At 47.1% G+C, this 11,841-nt stretch overlaps 1 protein-coding gene and 1 pseudogene across 1 annotated transcript in view; both read left to right on the plus strand.

Annotated features, from left to right (window-relative positions):
• Positions 1-2,868, plus strand: part of LOC130090394 (vitelline membrane outer layer protein 1-like) — a 126,468-nt pseudogene extending 123,600 nt beyond the window's left edge.
• The window catches only part of LOC130090407 (vitelline membrane outer layer protein 1-like), a 40,617-nt gene that overhangs the window by 23,845 nt on the left and 4,931 nt on the right, over positions 1-11,841 (plus strand). Inside the window, exons 3-5 of the mRNA XM_056257765.1 lie at positions 1,705-1,817; positions 1,933-2,046; positions 2,313-2,494. Of these exons, the coding sequence (XP_056113740.1) occupies positions 1,705-1,817; positions 1,933-2,046; positions 2,313-2,493 (408 nt within the window). The 3' untranslated portion in view covers position 2,494. The remainder of the gene's footprint in view (positions 1-1,704; positions 1,818-1,932; positions 2,047-2,312; positions 2,495-11,841) is intronic.

Genomic DNA, 11,841 nt, shown 5'->3' on the forward strand with positions numbered 1-11,841 from the left:
ATACTAGACTCTGGGCAGATGGCTACTCAGACCAAGCTTCACAACGGAACAGCGTGGACCAGGTGGGTGCTCAGGCGACAGAGCTTCACAGTGCCGTGGAGCAGCAAAGGCCAGGTAGGTGGCGGGTCACGTATAACAACTCCTCTTCGGTAGATACTAGACTCTGGGCAGATGGCTACTCAGACCAAGCTTCACAACGGAACAGCGTGGACCAGGTGGGTTCTCCAGCGACAGAGCTTCACAGTGCCGTGGAGCAGCAAAGGCCAGGTAGGTGGCGGGTCACGTATAACAACTCCTCTTCGGTAGATACTAGACTCTGGGCAGATGGCTACTCAGACCAAGCTTCACAACGGAACAGCGTGGACCAGGTGGGTTCTCAAGCGACAGAGCTTCACAGTGGAGCAGCAAGGGCCAGATAGGTGGTAACGTATTACAACTCCTCTTCGGTGGATACTGGACCCTGGGCAGATGGCCGCTCGGACGGCAGAGCTTCACTCTTAGTCTTTTGATGGGGAACACAGAGTCACTTATCAGTATACAACACAGTCGAATTAGTCGATCTCACCAGTGTGGTCTAGACGGTGTCGGCCTCCTCAGAGCTCTCCGTCGACTCCGTTACTTTGCCCCAGAAAACAGGAGGGACTGGAAGACCTCTCTGTATAACACCTCTTCGATAGACATGGAATCATTTAAACAACATAGCTCAGCGGCCCCGGTATGGAAGGAAGTCTGCTGTGATTTGGAGTGGAAAGCAAAAACCCCAAATCCACACTCATACAAATTCACCAGAACACTTCAGGAACTCACTTGTGCTCACTTCCACAATTTGACTGCAAAATTGAACAGACTCACGGTGCACCCCAAGGCATTCCTCTCACCATCCAGTTGACATTTCCTCCCCAATAGATCGAATAAGCAGGGGCTGAACACGAGTCAGTTTAACACTGTTGTTCACTGGCATCGAAGAAATCAGAAGATGTTTTGGTTAATTCCCAGCCTTCAGACACACGACTCAACCACCACAGTAGAAACTGTAAATCTTTATCTTCTCTTTAGAATTACAAAGATGGTACTTAACTGTCCCAGGCTGCCACAGTACTGATCAAAAGTCATTCGGAAGAAGAGTTGAAGCTCAGCCAAACTCACAACGCGTTTCCCACGATCCTCATTATTCATTCAAAGACGATATAGCTTAATTCTTCACCCACTTGAATTGATAGGAGTCTTCACAATCTCTGTCCCACTGCCTGTATCCCTCCGAATCCACCACCACGTCTCTTCTCTCATCAAGAATGGCTTTTATAACACTCTCTCCTAATACGTGTCCCAATCGCGGATCATAATCCCACGCGCCGCCACCTGACGCGAGTTTTCTAATCAAGCCTCGCCCGCCGCCATGATCTCCTCACAGGGAACCGGAAACGTCATGGTGTTCGGCCGTCATTGTCCCCCAGGGGAACATATCCCCAAAAAGAAAGGTTCCGCCAAGACGCTTGTCCCCCGTGACACTAGTCTGAAGGTAAGTTGCAAAACTGTGGAGTTGCTTTTTGTCATTTAATTCCAGGTTTCTCCAGGGAACTGCACCTGCTTAAGACTTTTAAAGTGTCTGAGTAATACTAAAGAGCATAAAGATTAATTTTACAAAGTGTTGGGTTAGAGTTTACTCTTTCAAATTAAAGATTGTCTCAATATTGTTGTTTTAAGGTGGAAAGACCAATTGATGGTGATGATACAGCGCTCAATGGGATTCGTCTTTATTGTGTCTATCTGTACGAAGAATCATATCACTACACCTCAACTGAGTCCGATGTAGGAAGGTAATGGACTCAGATTATTAACAATTCTTGCATTAAGTGTTTAAGCTAGATAAGTATATTGAGGATTTCCTTGAAATTGATTTGATCAGGCAACCTCATTGTGTGTTTTCTTCAGCTGGGGTGAGTGGACAAATATCAAATGGTGTCCTTCTGGATACTTGACAGCTTTCCAGCTGAAAGTTGAATCTCCCCTAGGAAATGGAGATGATACGGCCGCAAACAACATCAAGTGAGTGTGTGGTGCTATAAGTAATAACATCTCTTACCCAGTGTAAACCTCTTACACCATCTCTTACCCATCCTGGTTTTATTTAGCTATTTAAGGACTCAGTTTTCCCCCATCAATAGTTTAGTTAATATCACACTCGCAGTCGTGCTGCTGTTCGAGATTGCAGTGATTGGGCCGTCGGCTGCAGGAGATCATGTGACTGACATTCAATCCGACCTCACAATTACATATTTTATCATAATATTGTCACATCTGATTTTTTCCAGGTTCTACTGCACTGGAGGTGATGTGCTGGAGGGCGACAGCACAAACTGGGGCGACTGGGGTGACTGGAGTCCAATCTGTATGGGAAGAGGAATCTGTGGCCTTAGTACACGGATAGAAAAGCCACAGGGAAGAGGAGACGACACCGCTCTCAATGATGTGATCATGTTCTGCTGTGATTAAGGTGATGTGATCGCAATCAAAGACTCAGATCTTACTAATACTGACTGCAGATTTAGAACTAAATCTGATATTTTTTTCAGGTGTAAGAGGATGACAACAAGAACAGCAAGAAGATAAAATGTATTGTATGATCATCATATTATGATAAACTAACATAAACCATGTCATACAACAGTTTTGTAATGAAATTCTGTAAAGTCAGTTGGTCATTATCACAAAATAAAGCCTAACCGGATGATCAGGAAATTTATTTTCCTGGATGATCAGGAAAAAGTTATTTTCTACTTTCTTGTAGGTTAGTGATTCTTCAGAAGACTCCTGAACTTCTGCTGAAACGGTTGTCAAATATCAGCAATAAAGACTTTCTAAACAGAACCTTGTAGTTTCACATTGTTTTGCACAACACTTTACATCAGATCGTTCATTACATTAGTGCATGTGGCAGATTGTCTAAAGCCACTTATATTGCATTCAAAGTAATTGTCTTATCCTTCATGCATTCCCTGAAAATGACCAACATACTCTACAGCAGTGGTTCCCAACCCTGTTCCTGGAGGCACACCAACACTACACATTTTCCAACTCTTCCTAATCGATCACACCTGAATCAACTTATCAGCTCGTTAGTAGAGACTCCAAGATGTGCACTGTTGGTGTGCCTCAAGGAGCAGGGTTGGGAAACACTGCTCTACAGGAACACTACATGATGTTTTATTAACAAGGTTCGGGAGGAGCAGGTGCAGATAATTAACCCAATCAGCGCAAGTGGAGATCAATCAGTAATCAACTCACGACAAGATAAATAACAGCAGAACCCTCCTTTGTTCCTTGACAGTTTATCAGCATTTGGCCCCGCAGTACCTTCCTAACATGTCCGGAATCGAGGTCTTCCCATTCGATGAAGAATCTTTCATCTGTCAGAATCAGGAATCTTTGCCGCAATCCTCTGGTGTTATCTCGCGGGCGTCAGGCCAAACAAACGGGTCATCGCCACCACGGGCGAAACATCTGCAATCTACTTCCGTGTATTTCTTTAAACTGGAACATTCAATAATTCCTGCCATTAGTGATGGCCAAATGAAGCGTTTCAAAGCATTATTGCTTTCTGATACAATTGTGTCGAAAATGGTTCATTACTCGAAGCTTCATTCAGATAGAAATTGCAGCACCATCTCCTGGTGAAGTAAATGTAATGCAACAAAGCTGACAACCATAAAATGCAAGTAGGTTTATATGTTAACGCCCCGTTTAGTACGTGTTTACCGAGGCGATCAAAGCTAAAACAGTGTTAGTGCTGAAACTCATTTATGTAGGTGAATTTTACAGATACTGATGAATTTCATGTGTTCACCTTGATAATAAAACATTAGGCATGATGTGTGTATGTAATTTCTTTAGACAAGGACAGAAGATCAGACCAGCTTTAAAAAAGTTGGAAACCATCAAAGAAATTCTAATGGTTTCTATTAAAGTACCAATAGGAACCATTGGCTTTTACCATTTAAGCCACTTCAGAATTCTTTTTGTAGTGTGTTTGGGACATATTCCATTAGGGATTTAATGCCCCACCAATAGAACCCAACATATATCATTAGAGACCCACAGAGACCACTATAATTTCCATTACAACCACTAAAATTCCCATGAACTCAATCCACTCTCCTCAACAATAACGCCAATCCAAACACCGACTACTACAACCCACGGTGTTGCCATGGTTTGGCTTCACTTTTATAAGAAATACAGCCGCCAGGTTTCAAACCTGTCAACACTGGATTGGGCTGTCAAATCAGTCAGGTGGTTCACTACAGGAGTGAACCAGTGTGTTTGCTTCAGACGTCATTTTCACGTGACTAGTGACGTAATGATACAAGCTCCGAAGCAGTGGTTCATTGCAAGGACCGTTCGAGTTTGAAGCAAGCTTCGGAGCGTCGGTGTCAGACGTAACATCACTACCTGCCATAGAGAAATGGACAATAAGGCAATGCCGCCCTCTTAACACGAAGGAACGGGCCTTCCTCCAGCGTCAGGCCGCCGCAGCAGGCCCTAGTAAGCCGCGCTGCTGATTCAGTCCCGACCAGTCCACACTCTCAAAGTCTGCCGGGTCACCTCCCCGAGTGCTCAGCTCAAAACCTTTTTGTTTTCTGTCCCTGGTTGAACTTCGCATCGCTTCAGTTGTTGAATCACGAGCCAGTTATGCTATCTGGATACTCATGTTTTGATTGGGGGAACACTCGTTTTAAATAATTTCTGTACAAATGATTTGCCGCCATTAACGCGATGCTTCCTTGTGGCGTAAACTCACACGTAAACAGTATGTCGCACATTACGTGCAGATTGCACACAGAATCATTAAGAACCTGTTAACACTGTCCTGCAATGTATCTACAAAAAAACGCTTAGAAACTTAAAGTTATAGCGTAAATGTATTTTTATTTAATTTTTTGAAGTAATTTAAACCCACAGCTTCACTATTGTTTTTTCTGATTCAGAACGAACAAATCGGCAGGGAATGTGACCCATAGCCATATAAATAATTAAAATAAACTGTCATGTTGAGGGTTTAATACAATTTAATTTTAGGGTTTGAGGGTTTTTATATAATTTTTTTTTTATTGCAAATTACTTAACGACTAAATAAATATGCGTGTGCCACTCAAACCAGCAACGGACAAGTGACCAAACAATCATCTAAATCAGACTGTACTTTGCTGTTTGATGATCATCCAACATCAAACAATGATTACCGAATCAAACCGATGTGTCTGAGGTGAATGTACAGGTTCTAAAACGTTTTAGTCTTCTCATCATGTAAGCTCATCTGATCTCTACTCTCTCCCGTCCAGCGAGCATTGGTCTCCCAGCGGACATTCTATTTACTTATCTCTACTCTCTCCCGTCCTGCGTGCATTGGTCTCCCAGCGGACGTACTGTGTACTTATCTCTACTCTCTTCCGTCCAGCGAGCATTGGTCTCCCAGCAGACGTACTGTGTACTTATCTCTACTCTCTCCCGTCCAGCGAGCATTGGTCTCCCAGCAGACGTACTGTGTACTTATCTCTACTCTCTTCCGTCCAGTGAGCATTAGTCTCCCAGCGGACGTACTGTGTACTTATCTCTACTCTCTTCCGTCCAGTGAGCATTAGTCTCCCAGCGGACGTACTGTGTACTGATCTCTACTCTCTCCCGTCCAGCGAGCATTGGTCTCCCAGCGGACGTACTGTGTACTGATCTCTACTCTCTCCCGTCCAGCGAGCATTGGTCTCCCAGCGGACGTACTGTGTACTTATCTCTACTCTCTTCCGTCCAGCGAGCATTGGTCTCCCAGCGGACGTACTGTGTACTTATCTCTACTCTCTTCCGTCCAGCGAGCATTGGTCTCCCAGCAGACGTACTGTGTACTTATCTCTACTCTCTTCCGTCCAGTGAGCATTAGTCTCCCAGCGGACGTACTGTGTACTTATCTCTACTCTCTTCCGTCCAGTGAGCATTAGTCTCCCAGCGGACGTACTGTGTACTGATCTCTACTCTCTCCCGTCCAGCGAGCATTGGTCTCCCAGCGGACGTACTGTGTACTTATCTCTACTCTCTTCCGTCCAGCGAGCATTGGTCTCCCAGCGGACGTACTGTGTACTTATCTCTACTCTCTTCCGTCCAGCGAGCATTGGTCTCCCAGCAGACGTACTGTGTACTTATCTCTACTCTCTTCCGTCCAGTGAGCATTAGTCTCCCAGCGGACGTACTGTGTACTTATCTCTACTCTCTTCCGTCCAGTGAGCATTAGTCTCCCAGCGGACGTACTGTGTACTGATCTCTACTCTCTCCCGTCCAGCGAGCATTGGTCTCCCAGCAGACGTACTGTGTACTTATCTCTACTCTCTTCCGTCCAGTGAGCATTAGTCTCCCAGCGGACGTACTGTGTACTTATCTCTACTCTCTTCCGTCCAGTGAGCATTAGTCTCCCAGCGGACGTACTGTGTACTGATCTCTACTCTCTCCCGTCCAGCGAGCATTGGTCTCCCAGCGGACGTACTGTGTACTTATCTCTACTCTCTTCCGTCCAGCGAGCATTGGTCTCCCAGCGGACGTACTGTGTACTTATCTCTACTCTCTTCCGTCCAGCGAGCATTGGTCTCCCAGCAGACGTACTGTGTACTTATCTCTACTCTCTTCCGTCCAGTGAGCATTAGTCTCCCAGCGGACGTACTGTGTACTTATCTCTACTCTCTTCCGTCCAGTGAGCATTAGTCTCCCAGCGGACGTACTGTGTACTGATCTCTACTCTCTCCCGTCCAGCGAGCATTGGTCTCCCAGCGGACGTACTATTTACTTATCTCTACTCTCTCCCGTCCAGGGGCGCAACAACCCAGTGTCAGAGGGGTATGCAGCAACAATTTGTGTCCCATGTAATATGTTAGTAGGAACGAGTGAGAGCTAACAGATAAAATGCGTACAAAATTGTCATTTATTAATACAATTAAACTATAGCTACTCCACCGTGATGAACCCCCCTAAAAAAACTATGAGCTCCATTGGAACAGCAATACCAGTGTTTCTCACAGGATTTTAGGTAAAACTGTGTGGACCTCTGTTCCTCTGTCCAAATTCACTGAAAAATAAAGGAAACTTTCATAATTTGTTTTGTTCTAATTTCTATACTTGACAGATATAAGCACATCATGACATGTTTCATGGGCCGGTGTGTCAGAAAAAAAAACTAACGCTGACTTTTTTTGACCAATGCATTACACCGGCACTAACCCAGCGCCTCCAATTAAGCAAAAAAAAAAAAAAAAAAAAAAAAAAACAACAACGAATGGGCCGCCGATGTACGAGTTTTATGGGCCGTTAAGAAAAGAAAAAAAAATTTGAGATGTATTGGCCGAAAAAGCACATCGGCCCACCGGGAATCTCCCGGTAGTCCCGATGGCCAGATAGATAGCCTATGCCTGGATGTCACACTTTAAATCCGACCTGTTGGCTTTCAGCATGCACTTATTTAGCTGCTGTCGCATAAATTGACATGCCATCTCCTTTTCTCTCTTTCTTTTTCTATTTTTAGCCCCCCAGCATTTTGTTTTATCCATCTTATTCGACGACAACTCACTACTCGTTCCTGCTTGCTCAGCGCTCACGCGCCCCCGCCCGCTCGCGATATTACCCCGCCCCCCTTCTCCATGAGGCCGCCTACTCTAGCCTGTTAGTCCTCTAAAATTTTATATAACATTGAAGAAATACAGAAATGATTTAGAAACGCACAACAGCAGCTACATATAGAAAATACAATATATATATATATTTTTAAATCAAATTTAAATTAATATATATATTTTTTTTACCATCGCTTTGGCGCCCCCCATGGTGCCTATGCGCCGCATATAGCGCATACCCACTTTTTGCGCCACTGCTCCCGTCCAGCGTGCATTGGTTTCCCAGCGGACGTACGGATCTCTACTCTCTCCCGTCCAGTGAGCATTGGTCTCCTAGCAGACGTACTGTGTGATTATCTCTACTCCCTCCCGTCCAGCGTGCATTGGTTTCCCAGCGGACGTACTGATCTCTACTCTCTCCCGTCCAGTGAGCATTGGTCTCCCAGCGGATGTACTATTTACTTCTCTCTACTCTCTCCCGTCCAGCGAGCATTGGTCTCCCAGCGGATGTACTATTTACTTCTCTCTACTCTCTCCCGTCCAGTGAGCATTGGTCTCCCAGCGGATGTACTATTTACTTCTCTCTACTCTCTCCCGTCCAGCGAGCATTGGTCTCCCAGCGGACGTACTGTGTGATTATCTCTACTCTCTCCCGTCCAGTGAGCATTGGTTTCCCAGCGGATGTACTATTTACTTCTCTCTACTCTCTCCCGTCCAGCGAGCATTGGTCTCCCAGCGGACGTACTGTGTGATTATCTCTACTCTCTCCCATCCAGCGAGCATTGGTCTCCCAGCGGACGTACTGTGTGATTATCTCCACTCTCTCCCATCCAGCGAGCATTGGTCTCCCAGCGGATGTACTATTTACTGATCTCTACTCTCTCCCGTCCAGCGAGCATTGGTCTCCTAGCAGACGTACTGTGTGATTATCTCTACTCTCTCCTGTCCAGCGTGCATTGGTTTCCCAGCGGACATACGATTTACTTATCTCTACTCTCTCCTGTCCAGCGAGCATTGGTCTCCCAGCGGACGTACCATGTACTGATCTCTACTCTCTCCCGTCCAGTGAGCATTGCTTTCCCAGCAGACGTACTTATCTCTACTCTCTCCCGTCCAGCGAGCATTGGTCTCCCAGCGGATGTACTATTTACTTATCTCTACTCTCTCCCGTCCAGCGAGCATTGGTCTCCCAGCGGATGTACTATTTACTTATCTCTACTCTCTCCCGTCCAGCATGCATTGTTCTCCCAGCGGATGTACTATGTACTTATCTATACTCTCTCCCGTCCAGCGAGCATTGGTCTCCCAGCGGATGTACTATTTACTGATCTCTACTCTCTCCTGTCCAGCGAGCATTGGTCTCCTAGCAGACGTACTGTGTGATTATCTCTACTCTCTCCTGTCCAGCGTGCATTGGTTTCCCAGCGGACATACGATTTACTTATCTCTACTCTCTCCTGTCCAGCGAGCATTGGTCTCCCAGCGGACGTACCATGTACTGATCTCTACTCTCTCCCGTCCAGTGAGCATTGCTTTCCCAGCGGACGTACTTATCTCTACTCTCTCCCGTCCAGCGAGCATTGGTCTCCCAGCGGATGTACTATTTACTTATCTCTACTCTCTCCCGTCCAGCGAGCATTGGTCTCCCAGCGGATGTACTATTTACTTATCTCTACTCTCTCCCGTCCAGCATGCATTGGTCTCCCAGCGGATGTACCATGTACTGATCTCTACTCTCTCCCGTCCAGCGAGCATTGCTTTCCCAGCGGACGTACTTATCTCTACTCTCTCCCGTCCAGCGAGCATTGGTCTCCCAGCGGATGTACTATTTACTTATCTCTACTCTCTCCCGTCCAGCGAGCATTGGTCTCCCAGCGGATGTACTATTTACTTATCTCTACTCTCTCCCGTCCAGCGAGCATTGGTCTCCCAGCGGATGTACTATTTACTTATCTCTACTCTCTCCCGTCCAGCATGCATTGGTCTCCCAGCGGATGTACTGTGTACTTATCTCTACTCTCTCCCGTCCAGCATGCATTGGTCTCCCAGCGGATGTACTATGTACTTATCTCTACTCTCTCCCGTCCAGCGAGCATTGGTCTCCCAGCGGATGTACTTATCTCTACTCTCTCCCGTCCAGCGAGCATTGGTCTCCCAGCGGATGTACTATTTACTTATCTCTACTCTCTCCCGTCCAGCGAGCATTGGTCTCCCAGCGGATGTACTATTTACTTATCTCTACTCTCTCCCGTCCAGCGAGCATTGGTCTCCCAGCGGATGTACTATGTACTTATCTCTACTCTCTTCCGTCCAGCGAGCATTGGTCTCCCAGCGGACGTACCATGTACTGATCTCTACTCTCTCCTGTCCAGTGAGCATTGGTCTCCCAGCGGACGTACCATGTACTTATCTCTACTCTCTTCCGTCCAGCGAGCATTGGTCTCCCAGCGGACGTACCATGTACTTATCTCTACTCTCTTCCGTCCAGCGAGCATTGGTCTCCCAGCGGACGTACCATGTACTGATCTCTACTCTCTCCTGTCCAGTGAGCATTGGTCTCCCAGCGGACGTACTATTTACTTATCTCTACTCTCTTCCGTCCAGTGAAAATTGGTCTCCCAGCGGACGTACCATGTACTGATCTCTACTCTCTCCCGTCCAGTGAGCATTGCTTTCCCAGCGGACGTACTTATCTCTACTCTCTCCCGTCCAGCGAGCATTGGTCTCCCAGCGGATGTACTATTTACTTATCTCTACTCTCTCCCGTCCAGCGAGCATTGGTCTCCCAGCGGATGTACTATTTACTTATCTCTACTCTCTCCCGTCCAGCGTGCATTGGTCTCCCAGCAGATGTACTATGTACTTATCTCTACTCTCTCCCGTCCAGCGAGCATTGGTTTCCCAGCGGACGTACTATGTACTTATCTCTACTCTCTTCCGTCCAGCGAGCATTGGTCTCCCAGCGGACGTACCATGTACTGATCTCTACTCTCTCCCGTCCAGCGAGCATTGGTCTCCCAGCGGACGTACTATGTACTTATCTCTACTCTCTTCCGTCCAGCGAGCATTGGTCTCCCAGCGGACGTACCATGTACTGATCTCTACTCTCTCCCGTCCAGCGAGCATTGGTCTCCCAGCGGATGTACCATGTACTTATCTCTACTCTCTTCCGTCCAGCGAGCATTGGTCTCCCAGCGGACGTACCATGTACTTATCTCTACTCTCTTCCGTCCAGCGAGCATTGGTCTCCCAGCGGACGTACCATGTACTGATCTCTCCTCTCTTCCGTCCAGCGAGCATTGGTCTCCCAGCGGACGTACCATGTACTTATCTCTACTCTCTTCCGTCCAGCGAGCATTGGTCTCCCAGCGGACGTACCATGTACTGATCTCTACTCTCTCCCGTCCAGCGAGCATTGGTCTCCCAGCGGATGTACTATTTACTTATCTCTACTCTCTCCCGTCTAGCGAGCATTGGTCTCCCAGCGGACGTACCATGTACTTATCTCTACTCTCTTCCGTCCAGCGAGCATTGGTCTCCCAGCGGACGTACCATGTACTGATCTCTACTTTCTCCCGTCCAGCGAGCATTGGTCTCCCAGCGGATGTACCATGTACTTATCTCTACTCTCTTCCGTCCAGCGAGCATTGGTCTCCCAGCGGACGTACCATGTACTGATCTCTACTCTCTTCCGTCCAGCGAGCATTGGTCTCCCAGCGGACGTACCATGTACTTATCTCTACTCTCTTCCGTCCAGCGAGCATTGGTCTCCCAGCAGACGTACCATGTACTGATCTCTACTCTCTCCCGTCCAGCGAGCATTGGTCTCCCAGCGGATGTACTATTTACTTATCTCTACTCTCTCCCGTCCAACGAGCATTGGTCTCCCAGCGGACGTACTATTTACTTATCTCTACTCTCTCCCGTCCAACGAGCATTGGTCTCCCAGCGGACGTACTATGTACTTATCTCTACTCTCTCCCGTCCAGCGAGCATTGGTGTCCCAGCGGACGTACTATGTACTTATCTCTACTCTCTCCCGTCCAACGAGCATTGGTCTCCCAGCGGACGTACTATGTACTTATCTCTACTCTCTCCCGTCCAGCGAGCATTGGTCTCCCAGCGGACGTACTATGTACTTATCTCTACTCTCTCCCGTCCAGCGAGCATTGGTGTCCCAGCAGACGTACTATGTACT

Source organism: Rhinichthys klamathensis, unplaced genomic scaffold, assembly GCF_029890125.1.
Source record: "Rhinichthys klamathensis goyatoka isolate OS25496 unplaced genomic scaffold, OSU_Roscu_1.1 h1tg000143l_1, whole genome shotgun sequence".
NCBI classification, from domain to species: domain Eukaryota; kingdom Metazoa; phylum Chordata; class Actinopteri; order Cypriniformes; family Leuciscidae; genus Rhinichthys; species Rhinichthys klamathensis.